Raw genomic sequence first — 25,473 nt, forward strand, 5'->3', positions numbered from 1 at the left:
ATAGATACAGATACAGCTACATTGATATTATCATAAAAAAGAGAAAGAACAAAAACCCACAAATCAGTAATTTGTTTTTTTTTTATTGAGGTTGAAATATCAAAACACACTGATATCCTTCTCAGACAGCTTTGGACAATATGTCTGTTTGGATCCTGGACACAGTACTGAAGGAATAAAACATATTTACTATAACTTTCTTCACGTAACTAGTAACACCTGTAAAGCTCTTTAAAAGGACATTGGATTAGAGGTGCTTCTGAAAGAAACCTTAAATCAAGACCAGTACATGTGCTTCTCTGGGTGAACTGGGTGAACTCTCATTATTACTGTAAAGACACCAGCATTACTAATACTGGCTCAAAGCGTTATGAAAAGTAGCTTCCACTTGTACAAACTCACATAGGAAACTCCTGCCCAAACGCCGCCGTCTTCGACTAACAGAACAGATACTTTATAAATAACAGGTTAGGCCTACACACATTTAACTCAGGCCAACTGGTATCATTTTTACATAGTAGATTTCACCCATAAACATCCTGCTATATATCAGCTTCAATCATATTTACTAGTCATATTGCCACAGATTTTGTTTTTCTAATTCTTGCCAAAAAAAAAGGTTGCGGCAGCTCTGCATAGTTTTACAATGGCTTTCAGATTGTACATTAACATGTGTTTCTGTGTTTAACATCTCTATATGGGAAATTTGGACTATTTAAGAGAATTTAGGAAGCTTTTTTTGCTAACTGTGGAACACTATAAGGAGTTGTAAAGTGTAGTAGACAAAAGATTTTTGTACACAGGGGCATTTGCAAGAATAAGCAAAGGTTAAACAAGCAATGGAGATTTCTATCAGTGTCATTCCAACAAAAAAAAAAGTACTACAGTTAAACTGGAAGGACTTTGCTCTGTGAAACGAGTTTATTTGCCTTTAGCAGGGTAAATGATTAAAAGATTTGTGCTATTACATTAAGCGCAGCCTTGCTCTGCACAAATAAATACTCTATTCACTTTGTTCAGTGCAGGATCATTTGCATTTCAAAATGTGGACAATTCTGTACATCCTACACAGACGAAGCGCCTCAAGGAATACAATGAAATGTTTAACCCTTGCCTCCATCTGTATTACAGAGGTGAAGAGACTGGAAAGAACAGGACTTTATTAGCATAAAGCACATGTGCAGAAGAAGGCAATGGGCAGTTGCTTCAGCATCTTCCCATTGGATTCTATCCCATATTTTTCAAGTCAACAGGTACCAGTGCATGGTAACAATCTGTACGCTGCAGATCTGGCCGATAGAGATTAGGTTGAAAAACACCAGAGTATTCCTTTAATGATGGCAGAGAAGAAAACTGGAAAGAAAAAAAAGGAAAAGAAAAAGCTCCCTCCCTTCCTCTTTCCCTCTCTCTTTCTCTCTCACACACACACACACATACACACACTCTCTCTATTTGCTCTTCTATTAAAATGCACACATGCTCACACACTGTGTATGTATGCATAACATCACTCCCCCAAAACTGTCGACCTGCACACAAAAACAAGCCTGTTCGGCGCTGGCTCAGTTCATATCACACCTCAGGGATGGAGTGGTCCATTAAGGACTTCACAATGCTGCTGCACATCCTGCAGAGAGAGGAAGTACAGCAATAAAGGAGGATTAAGAATAGAAAGAAAAGGGCTCTTTTAGGTATGTGTGGCCAATCAAGGCCCTCATTAGCATCAGGTTTTGTTTACCCACAGAACCCTCCGCTTTACCTCTTCATCATGTGCTCAAAGATGACCACCGGCATCACAGTTACGGTCACAACTCGGCCGCTAGAATTCAGGATGTCCAACACTTGAGAGTCCTGGTGTGGAGAGGAAGATGATGTATGAGCATGGGTTTGAGGGAAAGAAAGACAAAGAGAGAGAGACATTAATCGATTACAGATGTATTAAAGTAAAGCAATGGAGATGAAACAATTATTTAGAATTTAATCATTCTAAAATGCCAACTTTACAGGAGGGGGTAAAAAGGATAGAAAAGATTCAAAATCATTTTGGAGTGTTTCTATTGTTCCATTGATGTTCATGAATGTAAAGAACAACTTCTAGTTTTAAACTGTGCCAAAGAGTGGAAAATGGAGATAGAAGGTAGGACAGCGTATCTAAACATACAGTACTGATATAAATACTGTACATTATGTGAAACTACTTATCTCAGCCATCAGTTTTTGCTTGTAAAGACTCCAGATCACATTAGAACAGATGCAGAAGAACATAAATACAGTAGAAACTAAAACAAATGTACTATTTAGACATATATACTATATACAATTACAATTAAATCATTATCATTATATACACACACATAAAAATTAGCATACTGGTTTAATATATAATGATTTAATTGTAATTATAAGTGCTTTCTGATCCAAATGGCATTGAGAATCCACACACCGGCATCCGAGTCATCCTGCTGTGTCTGTTACATAGCCATAGAAAACACAGAACTGCATGGAAGCAGATCCGGTACTTTACTCCTTGAAAGAAAGTACTTTGCCTTGGCCAATGTAGACCCAAGCATGGCACCATCTTGTGGCAGTTTCAAGCAAGTGTCTTTCCCTTGGGCTCTGTGGGTATCGGTTTTAACTTACCTTTAACCAACATTCAACTAGACTATTTCTTAAATTCACTTGAATTTCCTCTTAAACCTAAATCTGACCATAACCCTACAACTGATTTTGACCTCAACCGCCAAACTAAACCTAACCAGATATTAATAATATCTGCAGATATTTTACTGCGGACTAAAGTGTACTATCCAAAAGTAGTGAATAATTTGAAAATTGTACATTAAAATACTGCTAAATGCATAAGACGTTTGCACAGTACTTTGTGTACACAGTTTTATATCCTTCACAGTCTGTCACTACGCTCCATAAAGACGTTGGAAATATTTTTAGGATGACCTCAATGCTATAAAAGTTTAATAGGATAACAGTGATGTCACACTCTCAGGAAAACTAAAATGTGCAATTAACTGTGCAGACTTCAGCCTTAGCCTATACCATTATTCAGAAGAGTTCCAGATGCAGAGAGAGACAGAGAGTGAGAGAGCGAGATTTACCTTGAGTCCAATCACATTCTGTCCGTTAATCTCACAGATCTGCTGGTCGGTGAGCAGTCCATTACGAGCTGCAGAGCTGTCCTTCACTATGCAGGTGATTTTGCCTTTCTTAAAGATGAATCCCAGCTGGCCGTTCATGTCCTTGTGCAGAGTGACTGTGCGTTCCAGTGGCCTGCACAAAGTGAGGGGTCAGCTCAGATAATTAGTACTAGCTAGAAAGATAAATGGGATGCTGCAGAGGCATTGGCCTATACAGCCTTATGTATGGAGGTCTAGAACATGACATGTAATGTACTGGTAATACCGCTGCTTTCTAACAACTTTCTAATAATCTATATGATTAAAATGAATAACAGATTATTCAGATTATTAATTGCTCAGTTGCAAAATTACTCTTATGTCGCTATCAGATTTTAAATTTAGCTAGAAGATGTTTTATATATTTGCTTAATAACAATGAAGACAATGAAGATGAATTGCTTATTCAGGAATTCACTGTTTTAAATTTAAAACCAAGATGTGCAAAAGTGTCAGCAATCAAAGTTAACAAAACTAAATCAGTTTGCCCATAATTTTTCAGATCAGCAAAATAGAAAGAAGGAGACAAATGTGAGGCAGTAATTTTGGCTTTCAGTTCAAAAGTGTTTTGTTTTCACTGCTACATTTGTATTGACTTTTATTTTGATACGGTCTTGCCAGAGCCACAGTATCGCAGTATTTCTATAGCCAGCAAGCTGATTATCTGGTAATCAGTCAAAGCTTGTGCTAACACCAAGAAAGTAGTGGCTATAAAAAGTGAGCAAACCCTTTAGTTGACGCTTAGTCGTATAGCTTCAGAGCATAGACATTGTACACAAACCAGTATCATATCTATAGCATATCAATAGCATGACATATCTGAAAGCTCTTAATTTGTAAATGACATCAAGTCAAAATTTGATCTTTTTTTAAATGTTCTAATATGAAATTAATGATAGCAAGCTTGCTTGTGAGTCATCCTAATAAACCTATATATTTTTTAGCTATAAGCCCAGTGGCATTTCTATTGCACTGATTTTTCAGTGTCAAAAATAACCTGGTATTAAAGGTCCTTCTCATTTAGTGCTTTCCGATTTTTTTGTTTGTGAGGAGGAGGGTGAACAGGGAGAGCATTTAAACAAAGCAAAGCCATCTGTAGTCTTCAGTGAAACTAGATACATCAACTTGAAAATTCCAGTAAGTGGTTAAGTGAGTAAATGGTATTTCCAATTGTAACAGGTACATATAGGTATACTCATAAACATGTATCGTAAAAGTTATTTATCATGATAACTACAGTACAATTGCCCTCCCCTAATAACAAGACATTACAACTGTCCAGGTGTCTACATAGTCTACATACACCCACAGCTAAACATCAACAGCTAAAGCTGAAAGCACACTACACTTGCTTGCTGTGGGAAGGTAAACACGCCCAAATGTTCCTGATAGCTCAATCAATAATTCAGCCAGGGCAGCCTCATGCTTCTGAATAAAACATTCATGTGCAGTGCATTGATGACCACCAGATACACCTTTCAAAGCTGCCTAAAGGAGTGCGGCGAGTGTCTGTACCTGTCCCGTACAGCGAGTGTGATTCTCTCAGGATTGGCGTTCTTCAGTGCTTTGTGCGCGCAGTCGCTGCTCCAGCCAGCACACGACTCACCGTTAATCTGCAGAATCTGATCACCGAAGCGAAGGCCACCCAGCGCGGCCGCAGTGTTAGCCTGCACCAGCTGCACAAAAACACCCTGTAAAACATACACACTGAATGTGAACATCATTCACCATATTTGTTTGTTTGTCAGGATCATCAAACAGATTCAGAGGGGAATGTGATTATCAGTACACTCAAAAATAAAGGTGCTACAGATGGTTCTTTGAGTGACGCCAATGAAGAACCACTTTTCATGTTTGTAATAGAATTTTGTGTGAGTGTAGAACCTCCAAACTGTTAAAGTGAATGAATTCTTTAAGAGTGTTAAAAGGTTTTTACACTCACACATCTCTTTTATAACCATCACTCAAAGAACCACAGAGAGTGTAGGCTTAGCAAATATCTACTTCTCAGGTTTTCTCTCTTATTTTCTCTCTCTTTTAAAAACACCCAGGAAATATTAGTGTTCAGAATTATTTAATAATGGCTTTAGTCTACAGCTCTATTTGGTCTCCTTTTAAAACCTCTTTTTCTCAAAATGTGCACTAGTTCATGCATTGTGGTTGCATTGTAGTGTAGTTAGTTTAGTTTTTTGGTGCAGAGTAAGATAACTAGATTATTTTCATCCTTGTGACTGCATTTGTGCACTACTTTCATTTCCGACTCACATCTGAACCTTTTTAGAAAAAATGTCGGTCTGAATTTGTCAGACTCATAGATGACTTCTTTTACACTGGTTAGACATGTATCTCCTCAACTCAGAATCAATATAATGTATCAGGACCTTCACTATCCTCACATGATGTAAATATAACAATGCCAAATTTGCCAAATGACCTTCAGTAGACTGGATGTTTGTTTTTTTATAGTTTCCAAATTGTGAACATGGGCAAATGTCAGGAAGCAATCAATAGTTGTTACAGTTCTAATAATAGTAACAACAATAGTAAGTAATAACTGTCAGCCCCTCGGTATCGCAGAGCTGCCTGATTTCTGCCTCGTTTTCATGTTTGGTTAATTGTGTCGATTCAGTGTCTCGTTTCATGTTCATGCGTTTCACCTGAGGCTGGGGGTACTTAAGGAGCCTCGACGCTTAGTTCGAGGCCGAGAATTGCATTGTTTGGAACCTTGAGGTAGCCAGAGAGGTTCCCGTTACTGCTCATGGTGTGTTAAGGCCAGCTTCTGATCTACATCCTCGTTCGCGAGCAGGCCACCCGGCCATTCAAGGACTCAGCGAGGTTCGCTCGCTCTCTGCCAAGATATATCCACGACTCTTGTTCCAGCTAGGCGACCCACGCTCACGCAGCAGTGCCAGGTTTGGTCGGCCTAGCCATTCTTGCCAAGTAGCTGGTCCCCCAAGTAAACCCCCAGTCTTAGGTGTGTTTGCTTTCGCCCTCTTGTTTGTCAAGTTTGTGTTGTGTTCACGTTTATGCCCTGTAGCTGCTGCTTCATTTGCCTTATTTTGCCCTCTTGTGTTATCGTACTTTTGTTAATAAACTACTTGCATTGGACCCATCTCTGTGAGTGTTCATCCCTCTGTGTCTGGCCTAACCCGCCATGACAATTTAGAGGACATCAAATAGAAGATAGTTGTATCAGACAGATGTTTCGATGTGACCGATATTTTAAACAGATATTTGAACGATTTGGTGATGCTGGACTTCTGCAAAAATATATGTATTTCATTTACTTTACTGCATTTGTTCCCATTTAGAAATCAATGTTACTTCTCTATAATGTTTATCAAGGTGCATTAAGTTTATGTTTCTACATTTTTTTTATATTTACACATCTGCATTGTCAGATATGCACATGAGAAATATGACATATTGCCATATTGCGCAAGTGCCTGCGAATCATTTGATCAAGTAGGTAGTAACTAGCAGGCCTACAGCAGTATTATAAAAAAAGGGGAGAAAAGCATGAGGCAAAAAGACTCCACTGGGTTATGTGACAGGGCCGTGGATTTATTAAGCTTATTATTTGTTAATGACTATGAAACTATGTGCATTATGTAGTTATGAGAGTGAGGAACTGACATGTGGGCCACACACAGGCCTCTACATGTTAAGGGTGTTAAATGTCTCCTACGTTGTCAATGGCTTTAAGGCGGAGGCCGATCTTGCCGTCCATGTCTTTGCACAGCACCACCTCTCTGACGCCCTGCCGGATCTCAGCTCTCTTCACGCCCAAATCACCGCCCGTTATGGGAGCGGCTGCCCAGTTCATGCCAGACGACTGGACACTGAGAGCCTATGGAGCACAGATGAAGATACACTGTTTCACACACTTGGATGTTTTTGTCAACCTCATAGATCACATGGTGGCACATACACATTCTTTTGGGAACAAATACAACACACTTACTCCACTGGTTTGCTCAGGAACAGTAGTAGACAGAGTTTGCAGAGCATCTACACTGAGATTCAGGCCCATAAATTCACTCAGTTCAGGGTATAACTTGCCAGAGGTACCTGTGGTCACAATCACACACATACACACGTCATAAAATACTGCCGCTTAAATGCACACCGCTCACATAATCACCTGTCACTGTAGCTGTCTTTCTGCAGCGGCTGTCGCTGTTCAATCTGCTTTTCTCTCTTGACGCCTAACAAAGCGGAAACGTTCTACATTTCCTTGTTATTTGTGTCAGAAACAACCAGAAGACACTTTTTTTACGCAGCACTAAAAACTTGATAGCATACAGAAAGACCGTAACTGGTCTGGCAGCAGATTTACCCATAAGTACGCATAAGTAACATCTGTTTTATAGGCCCCAGAATAGAGCCCTGTGGGACTCCACAAAATGAACTAAATGGTTACCAAATAATTTAGAACAGTCCTTAATAACTAAATAATAACCTTGGGTGTAAGGTGAAAAAACAGTAAAAAAAGATTCAACCAGCCATTTTCCATTACATCAGGAGACAGCCACTAGAAGACAAGCAAGAAAGAGTATGTATAGTATGGTACCATACTGTATGACCGTATTACACCTAGCATGTTAGCTTAACATTAGCTTGCAGCTAGAAAATTAACCCAGAAAAAATTAGAAGATTTTGTTTCAGATATTGTACTTTTATAATATTGAATGCTTCAAAACTATAAAGGCAACATAAATATATTAATTCTTACTTTTGCTGTATTTGAAAATGTATTAAACTGAGTCTCTTTTCTCACAAATCAAGAACTACAGTCGGTGAATTGATTTACTCCTGTTTATAAATAAATATGTTTATTATTTCATGCATATATATGTTTTATACATCGTAAACATACAATATTAGACTAAGTATAAGATCAATAAGTAAATACAAGATATTTCCAGATATTTTATTCCAAATAAAGTAAAATAAGTTGTTGTACAATTATTTAGAGTAATATTATAATTTATATACAGTAACCTTATAAAGTTTTGCTTCTTATTAATTATTTGAATATATGACCAAAAAACTTGATTCCTGACATCTGAACTCTAGTGTTCATTCCAGAGCGCTCAGGGACTGACCTGTGCCAATCTCCTCCAATTTTGACTCATAGTGGGCAGGGCTAGTCGGGCAGTGGGTGGCATCTGGCAGCGGGAGTGCTCTGGATGGGCTGGCAGTTGGTGTGTTGTGTGCCTGCATAACAAATAAACATTTTTTTCAGTTATCAAGATGAATTGTACATATGATAAATACAAACCACTTACTACTAAATATCTTTTCTGTCTTTCTTTCTTTCTTTCAAACAACCGGAAAACACATTTTCTATACAGCACTAAAAACTTGGTAGCATACAGAAAGACTGTAACTCCTCTCGCAGCAGATTTGACCCCTTAGGCCCTGTCATTTTAAGCACACACTTACATTACTGTCATAATTAACATCTGTTTTATAGGCCCCAGAATAGAGCCCTGTGGGACTCCACAAGACATGACGAACCGTAGTTCAACTTTAAAAAATGCAAAAGAATGTAAGCGGCACTTTGCACCATGGAACGATCCAACACTACTAAAAGCAAACAGACAGAGTAATAATGCTTACAGTAGTTCTGTCGACATGCCTGAAATGCCTGTAACACATGCAGCAGCCCACTAGAGCTGAAGAGCGGGAAAGGGCCTGCACGAGTGATATGCAGGGCAGAGAGACCGGAAAGCCAGAGACACGCCTCTAAACACCAAAAAGCTGACCATGTTCCAGCATAGTTTCTCTGCCTTGCTCGTCGCTTGTGTCGGCCCTTCGTGCTTCTTGGCCCTTGGGACTTGGGCTTGTGGTACAATGCCTTATGTCTCTTTATTTTCTCAGCACACACACACATACACATGGAGTAGATGTGATTATAGAATCATACAGACATCCAAAATCATCTTGGATCTAAGCAGAGTGTTTTATTAAACCTAATGTTGGAAAGTAATTATTAGCTGCTATTTCACATAAATCCTCTCAGACTGAAGTCAGCAGACGTTAGCATTACTGCAGTGGCATGAAAATCGTGGGAAATCCACACTAATAGCAGGCAGGACAGAGAACAGCTAGGCTGGACAATTTATGGCTATGAGTTTCCATGGTCTGCTTCACATATTTAGCGTAAAATGGGGTGTTTTATCACACTTTGTATTAAGTATATCGTACCTCGTCGTCCTCACATATAGCAGAGCTGAACCTGTAGTTGCTTTAGCTTTCATGTGTTCATTAGTGTTAAGTAGGAGCCGGGAGCCCAGCGTCAAATCTAAGGCAATTAGATTTGGCCCCACCACTGCGCCCAATAAGAGAACAAATATATTTGTATACTATATATAAATTCTTATTTATATATCTTATTTTTTATGCCATTTCAAAAATCATATAAATTAGTGTTATACATTAAAAAAAAATTATGTAAAGACAATTTGCCATTTTTCTGCACTTACAGTCCCTGAAGTAATTGGCCTGTGTATAAAAGGTGTGTCCTGTATAGCTTATGGTGATTTTATTTGGACAGTTTAATTTTATAGAAAATTAATATTAAATATTATTTAAAAACCAGTTTAATCCTACTTTATTAATTAATCCTTACCTGTTTTTTCTTCAGTTAACAAAGCCAGGTCTTGGAGTGTGTTTATACGGCTTATTAACGGTTGGAAAACTGAAGGACAGACAATAATGACAGAAGAAGGACAAACCTGGATGAATTTATCCACCTTCATGTCTTCTAAAGACGGATACAGTGACATGGTTGCTATCCTGTCTCAGGTGCACTGGATCAGTTACCTGAAAAGCACACACACACAAACACACACACACACACACACGCCATGTAACTCTGCTGCAGTGTCCTAGAACAGGTGTAGTAATGATAAGGCAGTAATTGAAAAAGGCTGTAGCTACTGGTTCTACAAGCACATGTGTAAAACTGCACACAGCGCTCCTACTCCTACTCAGCCTCCAGTATAACCAGTCTAGTCCGCAGTGAAGGTGAACCCCGTTTGTTTTGATGCTGAGGACTTAACACGAGGCATACGTCATCATTTCGACGAAATATAACCCCCCCGATGATATTTTTTAATGGCTATAAGCCCGACACTCTCTGATAAGGGTGCAGAGGGCTAAATTCGTCAGGGCGAATTTCCTGCTCGTACAGTCGTAAACAAACCGGGGCGCCTTGGGAAAGCTGCAGAGAGCCCGAGACAACACCCGTTTGCCTCAGCATCACTGAACAACAACACGACGGTGGAGGCTGCTGGAGCCCCCGTCCAGCTTAACTTCGCATGTATTTCATCATTTAATGTAGCTAGCTAGATACCATATACTGGCGTGTTAGCCCTACACCGACCGGCCAGCACTGGGTCAGCGCTAACGGTCCCTGCTGCTGCTGCAGTCACTGCGGCTAAACCCTTCCAGCGGGGTGAGGACTCACCTCTCTGCGCTTCCACAGCCCGAACAGGTCGACGGAATGGTCGCTACCGTTGCGCTTAAGAGCGACCCCGATCGACAGCCCTAGTCTCGGTAGTCTCGACCTGACGTGTGTCAAGATGATGCGCAGGCAGTGTGTGTGTGTGCGTGTGTGTGTGTGTGTGTGCGTGTGTGTGTGTGTGTGTGTTGCAGACCCCGGCGCACACCGTCCGTGTTCAGTCACGAACGAAGCGCGTCCTCATTTGCCTACAGGCGACAACACACACACACACACTCGGGATTGTAGCGCCTGCTTTGTGGGGACCTGCTAGCCGTGCCTTTCGTTTGTATCCTATGATTTGGCAGCTCCTGACCCCTTAAACCCTTTCCTAGAATTGACCCCGACTGAGGTCTTTAGTTAGACTGGAGTGGAAGCTGCGGTGCATGTAAACTGGCTCATGTCCCCATAATGTGGGAATTGTCACAGTATACTGAGGACATGATCATGTGGGAGCTGTGAGGAGGCAGTAGGCCGCAGTATGTTACATTTAAGGGTTTTTTTTGGGGGGGATATGAAAGTAAATAAACATTCATTTAAACGTTCATGTTGAACCAACGTGGATATTTCACTAAGCAGGATTTCTCAGTTTAGTCAGATAACTTCAACTTAAAGTCAAGCCTGTTCAATGAGGCTATAGCTGCCCTCCTGTCACTGCTACCTGTCTAATGACTATGTTAATCATCATGACTCTCTTCATTACTCTTACCATCACTCATACCATCATATTAGTTATATGTTATGATCCCCCTTGTGAGTCTTGGTTCTTCAGCTCTGAGGGAGTTTTTCCTTGCCACTGTGGTCTTTGGCTTGCTCATTGGGGGGCTTAGGTTTTCATGTTTTTTATTTTTATTTTTATTGTTAATCGTATCCTCTGATTATTATTATTGATTCTATTATTATTACTCTATTAATACTTAATATTACTGATTCTATAAAGCTGTTTTGGGACAACGCCCGATGAAGGTCAAAAATCATCTTTGCTTGTTTCAGTTTAAATTTTGATCTGAAATCAGGTTCACATTTTTACTGTAGGGCCTTATTGTCCATCCAATGGAAATATTCATTATTGTATATTCTATTCCCATGGCTAAAGGTAGTCATGTGTTTATTTAATTACATTGAAGGATTGTTAAAACTCCTTACTACAAGGAGTGACTCTACAATAGGCTTTAGTATATTATAATAAATATTGCATGTCAGTACATTTGGATTATGCAGTAATTATATTAATAATATATATTTATATTTTTCCATATCATTTTCATATTCATATTTTTTATAGCATTTTAGATACATGCATGCTGGTTAAGTAGCTCTGCAGTCATAAAAAGAACTGCCAGTGTATTCTTCTGTAGTTTATAAAAAGCTGAATAGAACTAAAACACTACCACACCACAATACATTAACAAATCAGCTAGTGCATACTGATCCCAGCATGTTCAAATGTTTATTTTTGTCATGGTTATCAAAACATAAAAAACATGCTTACATATCTGCTGAATCATGATGTTGACAGTTCACATTGAAAACAATACATAAAAAGTAAAGACAAACACAGCTGACAAAGAGAGTTTTCCTGAACCCCTGAGCATTAAAAAAGTATGTGCTCTGCTCCTGACAATAATATCTACAGTGTTCTGCTTCTGCCAGTATGTTTATTTCTGAAGAAAGGTGTTTTACCTCAAGAAGTGTGTTCGACTTTCACATTACAGCAGCAGATTCACAAATATGCAGTGTCTGAAACAAAGACATTATCAACAAATGCCACACACACACCGATATGGCTACAAAAGTACAGAATTCTGAACCATAATATAATTTATATACAAACAGGGAAAACAATATTATGAAAAAATATGCAAAATAATCACACATTAAACATAATAAAAAACAACTGATCAAACTCAGAAGTAAAAATGACAGAACTTTAGCTCTGATTCAAAAGTAGTTATGGAACTTTTTACTGAAAGTGCATAAAGATGGTAAATAGGCTTCGCATAGTTTTTTAATGTATCACATTAATCTATATGACTTCGGAAATGCCATTTAAAAAGAAGTAAGAATTTATATATAATATAAAATATATTTGTTCGCTTATTAGGTGCAGTGGGGGGATTAAGGTAACTTTCAGACGGGCCAAATCTAAGTGCCTCACAGACGCTGGGTTCTCGGCTCCTATTTAACACTAATGAACAAAAGCTAAAGCAACTATAGAATTTTTCAGAGCCAAGAAGTGGAATGGTACTGATTAAAGTCAGTCACCTGACCTGAACCCCATTTATCAAGCATTTCAATTAGTGAAACCAAGACTGAGAATTGAAAGCTCCCAAAGTGAGCAAGAACAGAAAAGGCTGTATTCAAGGCTTGGCAAGCTATCAGTAGGGAACATATTCAGCATAGGGTGATGTCCATGGGTCTCCGACATCACTCAGTCATCAATTACGGAGGTATTAGATTATGTTAATTTATTAAATGACTAAAGAACTCCTGAAACAGGCTTTCTCAGTAGTCCCTCAGTGCGGTTGGTGTAGCGTAGAGCCTTCCCTAGTGCAGACTAGGGTTCAGTTCCCAAGCAGGGCAAGCACACCACAGTACGCCAATGATTTCTCGGGTAAGATTTCTAACTGCCTTACTGCTTACAGGACTGAATGTAAATGTAAAATGAAAAATGTGAAAAATGGCTGGGTGTCCTACATGGCTCACCCAACAGAAATGTAACCACCTTCATTTTGCACCTTAAACTTTACATTCAACAGTTACCGAAACAACATAACAGAATTTGTCTCACTGTTGAACTACTTATGTACTGTACATATAAACAAAATATCCAGACTGTACCTGTACTTGATATTAGGTCTAGTAATTGTCGAAGAACGGTAGTGCCAAAAATACCACAATTCCAAATTACAATTGGCTGTAAAAGATTTGTGAACCTGCAAGGCACAGCGTTAGAGTAGGGTTACCTCATACAACGCCCAGTGAAAGTTCATGTGTAGACCTGTTCTTTTAGGCTTCTATTCTTCTAGTGCTGTGGTCCAGATGTGTTTGTCCAGATCTCAGCAACATTGTCCTTGCTTCAGTTTGCCCTTTCCTCCATGCACCTCTCTCTGTACCATTCTCCTCTAGCTCTGTATCTCAGACGCACATCTTGCATGGGTGGTAGAATGCCCAGGCCAGCACGGGTACTATCTGGTAACAGTGTGGTGTTGGGGTCAATGAGTTGTAAGTCATAGTACCAGAGTACTACTGTGAGGAACTGCTTTATCTCATTCATGGCGAAGAAACGACCAGGGCACTTGCTGGCACCAGAACCAAATGGAATAAGGTAGTTTCTTAGTGGCCGTCCGTTTTTGGAGAACTGGCTCCTCCTTTCGCCTGTCTCGTCCAAATATCGGTCATACCTGAACTCCTACAGTTGAGAGAGACACAAAAATGAATGAGTAATCACTGTAATATCTCCACTTAACTACAGCTTTCCGCAGATTATGTCACATATTTACACATGCAGAGACAGGTAGAGGTGGGAAGGCTTGAACTGTGTAGCTTCTGAAAATGAGTCTCACGCCCAAAGTCCTGCTATAAGTCATGCTATAAGGCGAAGTAACATTTGCCTATACAGTATCTGCAGGCTTTTGTTGCAAATCACAGTAAAAGCCATTTTGACTCATTTTAGTTTCAGCATTTTTTTTCCAGTGAAAGGTGTCTGGACTTTACACACAAGAAACTGCAGTGCTTAATCAGCGAAATATTTATTTTGCTGATATTAGAGAAAGAACATGTGTTTTAATACAAGTTATGCATAACCATCAATGACAAAAATGCTTGTAAATGGTTAGGCGATACACTCATTTTTGTTTTCTAAATTAAATATTCAAAATTTAAATTCCATATTCTGCAATATTTCATAGAAATACCTTTTAACACCAATAGATTCAGATTGTATATAAGCTTGTTTCATTTTTAAAGTATTTTCACTTCTGTGGTGACCAAAAACCAACACGATCAAAGCTGAAGAAAGATGCTTTTCCCACACTGCAGTTTTACTTCTCTTTTGAATTCCCCTTTCTTTGACCTGGAATTTGTCAAATTAACAATGAGATGTTAAATAATAGGGATTTACAAGTAATGGGGGTAATGACGCGTCTTCGAGAACAAACTGAATCATGGGCATTTACTGTGCAGCTGAATGTGTCCTATGACTCAACTGGAATTAGTCACTCATTTACGTGAGCTGAACCAGTACAGTTTAAATGCAAAGGTCTGGAGGAATTACCATGGGGTCAGGGTAGACTTCAGGGTCCAGGTGGATGAGCTGGGGGTAGAGGGCAATGTAATCTCCCTTCCTGATGGCTGCTTTTTTACTAGAGTCCAGTGTGAGGATGAAGTCATCATTTGCAACTCGTATCATAATAGAGGCACTGGACAGCCGTAGAGCTTCTTTGATAATACTCTCTGCAAAATAAAGAAATAAACCCACACATTTTTATCTGCCCTAGCAGTGACCCTTCCTGTATAAACATCTACATCCGGTACTTAATAGCTTACATTCTTAGCAAAAAAGGGTCTGTCTTGAACCCTTATGCAAAAGGCTCTTGTAAGAAGATTTTCCAACCATTTAACCCTGGCAAAGAACATTTTAAACACTGGAGTTGGCTTTGTGTTGAACCACTAATTAAAGAACCCTTTTTAAGGGTGTAGTCAAAACTAAATCTCTGAAATGGTAAGTGAATGGTAGATAAAGGTGATATTTTTTTTCAAATGGAGCAAAAAAAAACTTAAAAAATAAAAAAAGGGAGGTTTTGAAATGACAAGGTTTTGATTTGACAATTTTTCCAGCACCTTTGTAAAAGCACTGCTATCAGCTTCGAAAAGAGTTGCTCGTCTTCACTTTCACCCCCCCCCCCCCCCAAACCCTGTGCCTTCACACTTAGGGTTTGCTCTTTTCCAGCTTGATCTAGGAATGTCTGCCAATGCCAAGTGCTCTTTGGATCACTGCCTACACACTGTCAGCAGCCTGGTACATTTGCCCTGTTGGTGGGCTCCTCCACTCGTCCTAGTAAATGAGGGTTTCTGCTGAAACCAGTTAGGTGGAACAAATGTTTTTTGGGACGTAATTGCTCTCTAAAGGAAGTATCACAATGTAATGCTATTAGCTGACAACATTTCAAAATTCCCTGATTGTGGCAAAATGACTCATTCTTTGCTCTTGCTTCGTCATGGAAGGAACTCAGACATAAATAGCTGTCATGTTTGTCTTTTTAGCTTTTTTTTAAGACTGATTTTTTTAAAGCAGCAGAGAGAGCTGTAATACTGAAACTGCAATTGCTCAACCTGAATGTTACTAAATCAGAATGATCCTTCATCTGAACTCCAAAACAGTCTAAAACAGCTGATTTTTTACATTTCAAATGGTTGTTTTATACACTTTAATCCAGCATATTTGTATTTATCCGTATTTGTCAATCAAAGTACTCACCTAGCACAGTCATGGAGTTCAGCTGCTCTATTGAGAGGCTGATTGGCATGTCATGATCTCTAAAATCCTGCAAGACCTTGTCCACCTCAGTTCGGGCTGCAGAAAGAGCTTCTGGACATCTTGACAGTCAGAACACATGCAAAAGCAAACAACATTATGAAATGGCAAATTATATTATGTCAAAAAATGTATTCTACTCAATTTTAGAACGTAGGAGATCAGCCCAGACATGTCTGGTTTTTGCAGGTCTGCACAAAGCTGCACTATGCAGCAAATTTATCAGCGTTAAATCAACACCTCTAGTGTTGAATAAACAGAATGAATGTTAAATATTAGCAAGCACAGTGTTAATGTAACACCAAACGTGTTAATTGTACACTGGTAAATGTGCAGTGCATATGGACAAAAGTATTGGGACCTCTGTTTCTCCTAAAATCAAGGAAATTAAAAGAGTTTATCCTGCTTTTGTTGGCGTAACTGTATTTACTGTCCAGGATTCATGAGGATTTGATGGCATGCATCCACAGCTTTATACCCCTTTAGCCCACACCTGGCATTAGGCATGGGGCCAGTGGGTTTATGTTTATATACTCCAGAGAGTGCTATTCTATTGGTAGAATCTCTGTAGAGGGACTAGACAAGCTGCATGTGTGCACCAAGATGTTAGCAGCAGATCCTTGTAAGTCCTGTAAGTTGTGAAGTTGGGCTTCCATGGATCGCAGCAATGAGTCTTAGTGCCCATGACCCTGTCGCTGGTTGCCCAGTTGTCTTTTCACTTAACTTCCTTTGTCAGTGGTTTCAATGTAATGTGTGTGACCCCTTTAGAATGTTCTATATTTCTATATTTCTACAAGTCCTAAAAGTAGATCCAAGTGACACAAATTAGACAAAAATATTTGACTTTCAATTACTGCGGAAAATGATCCAATATCATTTAGGAGTGGCAAAATATGTGAACCTTTAGGATTAGCATCATTTCTTAAATGAATCCACAATTAGGATAATCTAAAGGTGAATTAGACTTAGGTGTTTTCAATCAACTGGATGTCAATCAGGTGTAAGTGGGTGCCCTGTTTTATTTAAAGAAGAAGTCTGATCTTCATGTGGAAGTGAATCATTGCATGAACAAAGGAGATTTCTGAGGAACTCAAATGAAGAGTTGTTGGTCAGACCATTATTAATCTTCCCAGGAGTGGTTGACCAAGAGCAAGGTTTGAAATAGTCCACAAGGTCACAAAGAAACCCAAGGTAACTTCTAAGCAACAAGGCCTTTCTCACAGTGGCTAATGTTAATGTCTATGTGTCCACCATCAGTAGAATGCTGAGCAATAGTGGTGTGCATGGAAGCTTTGCAAGGAGGAAGCAGCTGCTCTCAAAAAGAACATTGCTGCCCGTCTGCAGTTTGCTAAAGATCACATGGACGAGCCAGAAGGCTGTTGAAATAATGTTTTATAAAAAAAATAGATAGTTTTGGTTTAAATAAGAAGCATTATGTTTTTTTTAAAACGGAAATCACTGTAGTCCAGCATAAAAACCATACCCTGGAATTATGATTTGGGCCTGTTTTGCTGCATCTGGGCCAGGATGTCTTGCCATTGATGGAACAATGAATTCTGAATTATACCAGCAAATGTAAATGCCAGGATCTGTCTGTGAGCTGAATTGCAGGATGTTTAATGTTTTGGAATGGCCAAGTCAACAGTACTGACCTTAATCCAATAGAAATGCTGTGGAAGGACCTGAAGCAAGCAATTCATAGGAGGAAACCCACCAACATAATCAATCAGATAAAGAGAAAGGTATCACACACTTCTGCCACACACAGATATGTAATACTGGATCACTTTTCTCAATAAATTGAGGAACTGGACCTATTAGTCTAATATTTGTGTGTGTCTCATTTGCTTGATTTGTCTCTCTTTTTAGAACTAATTCACATTTATACAGAAATATAGAAACTTTCAAGCACCACTGTATATGCAGTTTCAGGTAAATCTATGAGGATGTAGGCATACCGTTTCCACAATGCTTACAATATGCTATAAATATAAATAGAATTGTGCTCGTAAAGCCATTGCTTCAATACAAATCTGTAGACGTTTGTGCAGTTTGCTTTTAGCACTACCTCAGTGTATAGTAGAGGCTCCAAAAGGCAGCTGGCAGTGTGTTGGCCTGTGACGCCCAAAGCATGCATACATGCGTGCGCGCTTTCCCCGTCTCATCCAAGTTCATGCGATCAAAAGCCTCCATCCTTTGCTGAATCAGATCTGATATAAGTGTCCTTTGATTAAGTTCACCATGCAACAATTTCTCCGCTAATGCTTCCCTGGCTCGCAATGCACGCACACACAGTGATATGGGCATGCCCGCTGCCAGTATAGGAAAGGCCCGGTCAAATATCAAGAAATCTTGTTTCGCCTTCTGCATGCATATACCAACAACCCCTGTCTGTAAAAGTCCATTCTTTTTGCCAAACAGTGTGAGGAACCCAGCTTCAAACATGATCCTGTTGGTAAAACACTGCAGTCCTTCCTCTATCCAACTGCATTCACTCGGCAGGTATCGTCCCAAAACCGTCTGCAGGTTGTCAAGCATGGTCTCAGAAAGCTGCTGAAGGACCGGGCCTTGTAGTGTCTGTCTGAAAATAGAGTGGACGTCTTTGTAGCTGTCGCTGTACACTGGAGACGTGAAATCAGCATGGCCAAATACCTGCAAAATAAAATGAAACGATGCTGAATAAACCTCCTAAACCTAAACCTTTTACTAATCATTTGATTGTGTGGCGGTGAAGAGGCGGGAGTGAGCCGCAGGCCCACCCACGGTGCCACCCTACACCACCCTGATGCCTTTCACCTGTGGTCCTTCAGTGTAGTGAGCCCAGTTGAACGGCATAAGCACAGACTGAGCTGCTGCCAGGGTCTCTGACAGAGACTTAAGAGAGAGAGAGTTAAGAGATAAGAGGGAGTGTTTTCATTTGGGTGTGGTGGAGGGTGACCTTATTTGGTAATGTCTAAGCTTAAAGGTATCTTTGAACTATTACTCTATTCTAACTAGCTACGGTTTTCTTGGGTAAATAGCAAAGCATTTTGTAAGCTGCTCTGGATAAGAGCGTCTGCTAAATGCCATAAATGTAAATGAGTCACTTGAGCCCTATGTTTGTGTTGTCTCTGAGCCTCGCTGCCTACCAGGTCACAGTGGCCATGCCCCTTTTCACAGGGGCTCGCCACAATTGGAATGCACAATGCACTGGGTGGCAAATATGTCACCATAATAACAGTATTTTTGAATGCTAAACAACTACATGTTTCATAACAAGGAGTTTAAAAAAGTTTTTGTTTTTGATAAAATGTAAAAAAATGTAATCTATTTTTAACTTTGTCGTATGTAGTCTATTTTTTGTACAATGGCAAATGGTTTTAGTCAACAAAAATAATACTATTTATTACTTTTTTTTAATTAATACTACTTATTACCAGTAAACCCAGTGTAGGAATGCGGCCTTATAAAAATACTGCTTTAAGCATTTAGGAATTACAGAGCTTTTTCCATGATTAATTTTTGTCAAAGGATTAAAAATAACACAGTTATGAATATAAAGACTATTTGTAATACTTTCATGCAAATTACTTGTAGTCAATGGCTGCCTGAAGTTTGAAACCATGAACATAGCCAAATGCTGAGTTTCCTCCCTTGAGATGATTTGGCTTTAACTGCAGCCGCACTCAATTACTGTTGTTTGTGGGTTTTTCTGCTTTCAGTTTGGACTTTTAATGTCTGCCTAGTTTGTACTTCAGTAAGTAAAAACATGCTCGGTTGAGCTGAGGGCATGTGACTAAATCGACCATTCAGGAACTAGTTCTTTGCCTTAAGGAACCTCCGCCTTGAGGTGTTTGGGTTCACTGTATCTGCACATCTGTACTGTCCTGTCAGCGATGCAGCATTTGATTGAATCTGAGCAAACAAGGACAGCTCTATACACTTCAGAATTTATGCTGCTAATTCTACGAACTGTCACTATCAATATAAACGCCTGTGTCTCAGTTTTCTTGGCAGCCATTAGTGGCCATGCAATAACAGTGCATCCATCATGTTTGACAGATGATGTGGTATGCTTTAGATCTGTAGTTTCCTTCTCCATTCTCAAGTTAATATTGCTTTTATCTGGGACACTACAGGACATTTAAGTCGGAGTCACACTTCCTGACTTGTACAAAAGTTTTGCTGATTTGTATAAAAATGGGCATCTCACTCTAAATGACGACAAAGCAGCCTGTTGCTGGACCAAACCAAACACACCCCAAAACACGCATGCTTTCCCAAACCTAAGAAATCAGCCTGGTCTGTACAGACTGCAGAGGGAGTTAGAGGTGAGCGGCAAAGTACATACATACATAGGCTACCCTACGTACAACCCGGATGTTCTTATACAAAATTCTGCTCCACCTTAAATTGTGCTGCAGTATCAGACATATACTAAAAAGGTAAAAAAGGTAAAGGTATTTGTCATTGTACTATGTACAGCAAAATGTGTCCTCTGCATTTAACCCATCTGTGGTAGTGAACACACACACACACACACACTAGTGAATTAGGGGCAGTGAGCACACACAGAGCAGTGGGCAGCCAACTCCAGCGCCCAGGAAGCAGAGAGGGTAAAGGGCCTTGCCCAAGGGCCCAACAGCGGCAGCTTGCTGAGTCCGGGAATCGAACCCACAACCCTGTTATCAATTGCCCGGCGCTCTAACCGCTGAGCTACTGCACCAGAATGCAGCAGCTGCATCATTTAAGGTGGAGCGTGTGCTCAAATGATTGCTTCATTTCAAATCCGCTGTGGTAGAGTTCAAAGGCAAGCGTCCAAAAACAATTGTCTGCTGCCTGTTTGAATAAAGCAGTAATTATCATTATGTAATAAATGTTTGAATTTTTCACCATTATACATCATTAGAAGCATTTCCATCAATTGTTAGTGAGTACTTCCTGTGCTCAACCTGTGTTTAAACAGTGCCTTTGAAAAAAAAGAAAGAGAGGGAAAGAGAAAGAGAGAGAGAGAGAGGCCGAGACAAAGACGTGTATGTTAGCCTTGATCTAACTGCTGAAACCCAAATTTGGATAAAAAGTGAGGAGGTATAAGGGAGCAGAGAGCACATTGTGTTCAAGGTCATGCTTAACTTGCAGAGAAAACCTTCCCAAGAGGGCACACAATGAACTGCAGACTCACACTGCGATCTTACCCGATGAGAGAAACCCATGGCAAACGTGTGAAAGTCGAGGTTTTTGCCCTGACGCAGCACAACTGGGAACGAGAAGGGGTCCATGATGAAGGTGAAGTACTTCCCCGCAATCTTACATGTAAAGATGTCTCCATGTTTTTGCCGAGTTGCTTGCAGGAAGCCCAGCGGACTTTTAGCGTAGTCCAGCATAACACCGAAAAATGGGAGCCAACCCGTCACAAGCTGAGGCTCTCCCGGCTGCCTGTACATACACAGACAAATATACACATATGAAGAATGCTGATAAAACATGCGACGATCATGAAGCCAGATAAGCTAAGGTGAAAGCATGCATGTGCTGATATTGGAATGGTGGACCGACGATGATATCCAAAGCCTTAACGATAAATAAACATAAAAAGATATGAAACATACATATACATTTATGCCATTTAATAGACGCTCTTATCCAGAGCGACTTACAAGGTAACTCGTATTATAAAGGTGGGTCAGTGTAGTGTCAGGAGTCTTGCCCAAGGACTCTTATTGGTGTAGCGCAGCATAGTCACCCAGCCCGGGAATCACGTGGTGTGGCAGCTCAGTGGCAGATAGTGGTGTTATCTGTTGCGCCACACCAACCACAATATAATATATATATAATATATATATATTATATATCATCACTGTCACACAAACACCTTGTATCTCCACAATGTCAGCTTTACAGGAGAATGACTTTGAATGAAAGTCAGTGTAGAGGTCACAACATAAAGGACATCTGCCAGAATCAAATTATGTAAAAAAACAAAAAGGGAACATTTAGATTTTTAAAGGTTTGCGATGATAAGAGGGCTGCACGATATTGAGGAAAATAATACTGCAACAGTTTTTTTTCTGCAATATATTTTCCAAAATGAAAATTGACAATTGTCACCAGATTTCACCAGACAGCAATGATGCACTTTTTGCGTATCCAAGTTCAGAGTAAATGAATGACAAATATAATCTGCCTTTGGTAGATATGTCATGGAAAATGTGAACAGTAATCCAGCCAGGTGTTAATGTTCTGCTCTACCAAAGTGCAAAAAAAAAACATAATCAACTAATGGTCTAAAATAACAGTCAAATCCAAGCAATTATTCATTTTTTTATAATTTATTAAATGTTTGAAGATCTACAAAGATTTTGCTAAGTTATTACACAACTTTAATTTCCAGATGTCTGAATCCTACGTGGGAACTTTCAGTAACTTTCACTTTGTTAGGGCATGCTGAACGACACACCTCCAGACACAGCAGACCGAAATGTGTATGGAGGCTAAGGTAACCTAACTGAGTCATAAAAAAGGAGGAGGATTATCGTGGGAATGAACGCAACTAGATTTCATCAAATGTGAGCTTTCAGCATCCTCATTCCTGTGGTTTTGGATATTACGAAATTTTCACTCTCCCAGATATCCAGTACAACTGAATTGGATTCAGATGTGTGTTGGAGAAAGCAAAATGGATGAAATCCAGGAGTCTGTTCACACACAGGCTTGCGAAATTTACTTTGGGAAAAAAGCCTCTTCAAGGATTCTAGCTCTGTGGTACTGATTGTCTACAATTATGCCTCAGTCAACACATCTGTTGATTGCTAGATTTGGTGTTTTGGTGTTGCTAGAAAAGGTGGGAATGCATACTACTATTCTTAACTGAATAGATAGTGAAAGTTGTAATGAGTCAAAAGCAAACTATTTACAGTCTATGAGTGGTTTCCTTCAGTCGCTTCAGAATTGCTTTGTATTTAAAGCTGAGGATTTTCCTTAATTTTCCCTAAAGCCACCGCCCCAGTTTTACCAGTACATGTATTAGTATGTCAGTGGTATTCAGCTTTAAAAAGGCTAATATCATGGAAAACACCTAAGCCTAACCCTTCCCTTAACCATACACTTTTAGGGTTAGCTGTAAGGTTATGGATAAGATTAGGGTTAGAATTTATGGATGATTCAAAGTTAAGGCCTTTAATAAGCCTATAAGCCTTCTGTTATCAAGGATTAGCCTCACCAGTGTGTACAGAAGACCCTGTAGTTACTGAGTAACACATCTCAGTGTGTAATAAGCCCTTTTGCATTCAGGGGATAAGGTTAAAGTTGATGTTAGGTGCTGGGTTACATTCATGGTACAGTCATTTACATTTAACCTACAGTTCAGTCGCATTTAATACATATTCAGTTGAATGTTAGTTGAAGGTCAGGTGAGCATCTACGAGGCATCTGCAGTATAATGGACCATCCAAGTAAAGAGATACCTTCTCTTTCAGTTGATGAACAGTTTCTCATATTTCAAAACACACCATTCTGTCTCCAGATCAGACAGTACAGCTATGTGGGGAGTGGTGGCTCAGCGGTTAGAGCACCAGGCTATTGATGACAGGGTCACTAGTGTGTATGCTGTGTGTTTTGACTGCACGGATGAGTTAAAGGCGAAGGCCAAATTCCATCTGTGTCCAACACAAATGGTGAATACCATTCCTGTCTCGTCTTGGATACTGTGCTGCAAAACAGCCTGTTTTTCATGATTTTTTGAATGTGATGTCATACAAATCTTCACATTGAGTCAAATAACTGAACCAATAGAAACGCTCCAAACTGATTTGTCACAAAATCTTTTTTTACACCGACTTCCATTGAAAATTAGGAAGGTTTTGGCCAGTCTCTCGTAAGCTCGTCAACTTGCAGATGCGAGGTTGTTGCGGAACAGCAGCGATAAATCCGCCTAGTCGCACTGAAGTTATAAGGAGTGTTTTTACACAACACCGAGCAGCCAATCAGAGAAGTGCTCAGTTAAATACACCAGTCTTAAAAAAGTACAGTAACCTAAAGAGTATGTTTAACTGTAATGAACTGTAATCATGTAAAAATGGCTTGTTTTGGACAATTAACCCACACAGATGTTAAAAGTAGACCTCAGGGACACAGAAAAGAGGGTGTGTGCCTTTTAAAATATGAGCAAAACTCTGAACCAGGTCAAGAACAAAGGCACGCTTGAAGCTCGATTTTTATTTATTTATTTTATGAGGAGATTGCTTCACACCAGGAGGTGAAAATGCACTGAGGGGAATCCCAACCCCGTTCTCCTAAACTCTTTAAGAGCTATTAGGCTCTTTTAAAACATTGGGATGTGAAATATGGGCATAAAACATTCATATTCGACTCGCCCAAAAAGCTCGCAAACAACGTTAAACTCAGAGTCTCTCTCTCTCTCTCTCTCTCTCTCTCTCTCTCTCTGAATGCAGGTCGTTGAGGCGACTCACCTCCTCCTCAGCTCCCCGCTGATCTTCAGCAGTAGGTAAAAAAGTCCAGTGGCTACAAAGCCAGCGACGAGAAGCCAGGTAGCCATGTCTCGCTGTCTGCTCTCGTCTCTGTCTCGGTCCAAGCCCTCAGCTGGACGAACCTCTAATGCTTTTATATTCCGCCCGTTTTCTGACAGGCCCCGCCCCCCTGAGCTCCTTTCCAGAACCTAAAGCTTAATCCACTGGGCATGTCTTGTGAGTGTGAAGACCCCACAGAAGGCGATTTTTCTACAACAGTGTTTTCTATTAAATATTAGAACCTTTAAACACGGTTCTAAAGCACCAACAAGTCAAAGAACCTCCTTTTTTAGAACTAGTAGTACCCCCATCTTTTTGCTCTCAGTGTGCCAGCAGTTACAACTCTCAACTCTCAAAAATTCTCCGTTTTTCACATTAAACTTAAGAATAGCTTAGTATATTAAGTATAGTGTATTAAGTATATTAAATAGAGTATATTGTATTAGGTATATTAAGTATATTAAGTATAGAATTAAGTACAGTAAGTATAGTATACTGTGTGTTAAGTATACTGTATTAAGTATATTATATTAAGAGTAGAATTAACTATAGTAAGTATAGTATATTGTGTATTAAGTATACTGTATTAAGTATATTATATGAAGTATAGTAAGTATAGAAAGTATAGTATATTAAGTACAGTATAGTGTATTAAGTATATTATATGAAGTATAGTAAGTATATAATATTGAGTATAGTAAGTATAGTATATTGAGTATAGTATAGTGTATT

At 39.5% G+C, this 25,473-nt stretch overlaps 2 protein-coding genes across 2 annotated transcripts; both read right to left on the minus strand.

Moving 5' to 3' along the window:
* Positions 1-67: 67 nt before the first annotated feature.
* On the minus strand, positions 68-10,904 carry sdcbp (syndecan binding protein (syntenin)). Its single transcript, XM_072687991.1, has 9 exons — positions 10,669-10,904; positions 9,935-10,022; positions 8,300-8,411; positions 7,156-7,262; positions 6,880-7,041; positions 4,707-4,882; positions 3,114-3,285; positions 1,760-1,851; positions 68-1,627 (listed from the first exon to the last, which is right to left on the minus strand). Exons 2-9 carry the CDS (start codon positions 9,983-9,985, stop codon positions 1,573-1,575), a joined length of 927 nt encoding a protein of 308 aa, XP_072544092.1. The 5' UTR covers positions 9,986-10,022; positions 10,669-10,904; the 3' UTR covers positions 68-1,572.
* Positions 10,905-12,132: 1,228 nt separating this feature from the next.
* On the minus strand, positions 12,133-24,795 carry cyp7a1b (cytochrome P450, family 7, subfamily A, polypeptide 1b). The gene is made up of 6 exons (XM_072687993.1): positions 24,685-24,795; positions 21,412-21,652; positions 18,306-18,889; positions 16,181-16,299; positions 14,978-15,156; positions 12,133-14,113 (listed from the first exon to the last, which is right to left on the minus strand). The coding sequence occupies exons 1-6, from the start codon at positions 24,768-24,770 to the stop codon at positions 13,781-13,783; spliced, it is 1,542 nt and encodes a 513-aa protein (XP_072544094.1). The 5' UTR covers positions 24,771-24,795; the 3' UTR covers positions 12,133-13,780.
* Between the last annotated feature and the right edge of the window lie 678 nt (positions 24,796-25,473).

The sequence above is a fragment of the Salminus brasiliensis genome, chromosome 9, assembly GCF_030463535.1.
Source record: "Salminus brasiliensis chromosome 9, fSalBra1.hap2, whole genome shotgun sequence".
Classification (NCBI taxonomy): Eukaryota; Metazoa; Chordata; class Actinopteri; order Characiformes; family Bryconidae; genus Salminus; species Salminus brasiliensis.

Excerpts from the sequence above, each read along its gene's own strand:
- sdcbp (XM_072687991.1), bottom strand. The coding sequence starts at position 9,985 with ATGTCACTGTATCCGTCTTTAGAAGACATGAAGGTGGATAAATTCATC. Across the intron at positions 8,412-9,934 it reads AGGTGGATAAATTCATCCAG|GCACACAACACACCAACTGC; the intron begins GTTTGTCCTTCT and ends TTTGTTATGCAG. Across the intron at positions 1,852-3,113 it reads AGAATGTGATTGGACTCAAG|GACTCTCAAGTGTTGGACAT; the intron begins GTAAATCTCGCT and ends TCTCCACACCAG.
- cyp7a1b (XM_072687993.1), bottom strand. The coding sequence starts at position 24,770 with ATGGCTACCTGGCTTCTCGTCGCTGGCTTTGTAGCCACTGGACTTTTT. Across the intron at positions 18,890-21,411 it reads CCATGGGTTTCTCTCATCGG|GTATTTGGCCATGCTGATTT; the intron begins GTAAGATCGCAG and ends TTTATTTTGCAG. Across the intron at positions 14,114-14,977 it reads AAGTCTACCCTGACCCCATG|GAGTTCAGGTATGACCGATA; the intron begins GTAATTCCTCCA and ends TCTCAACTGTAG.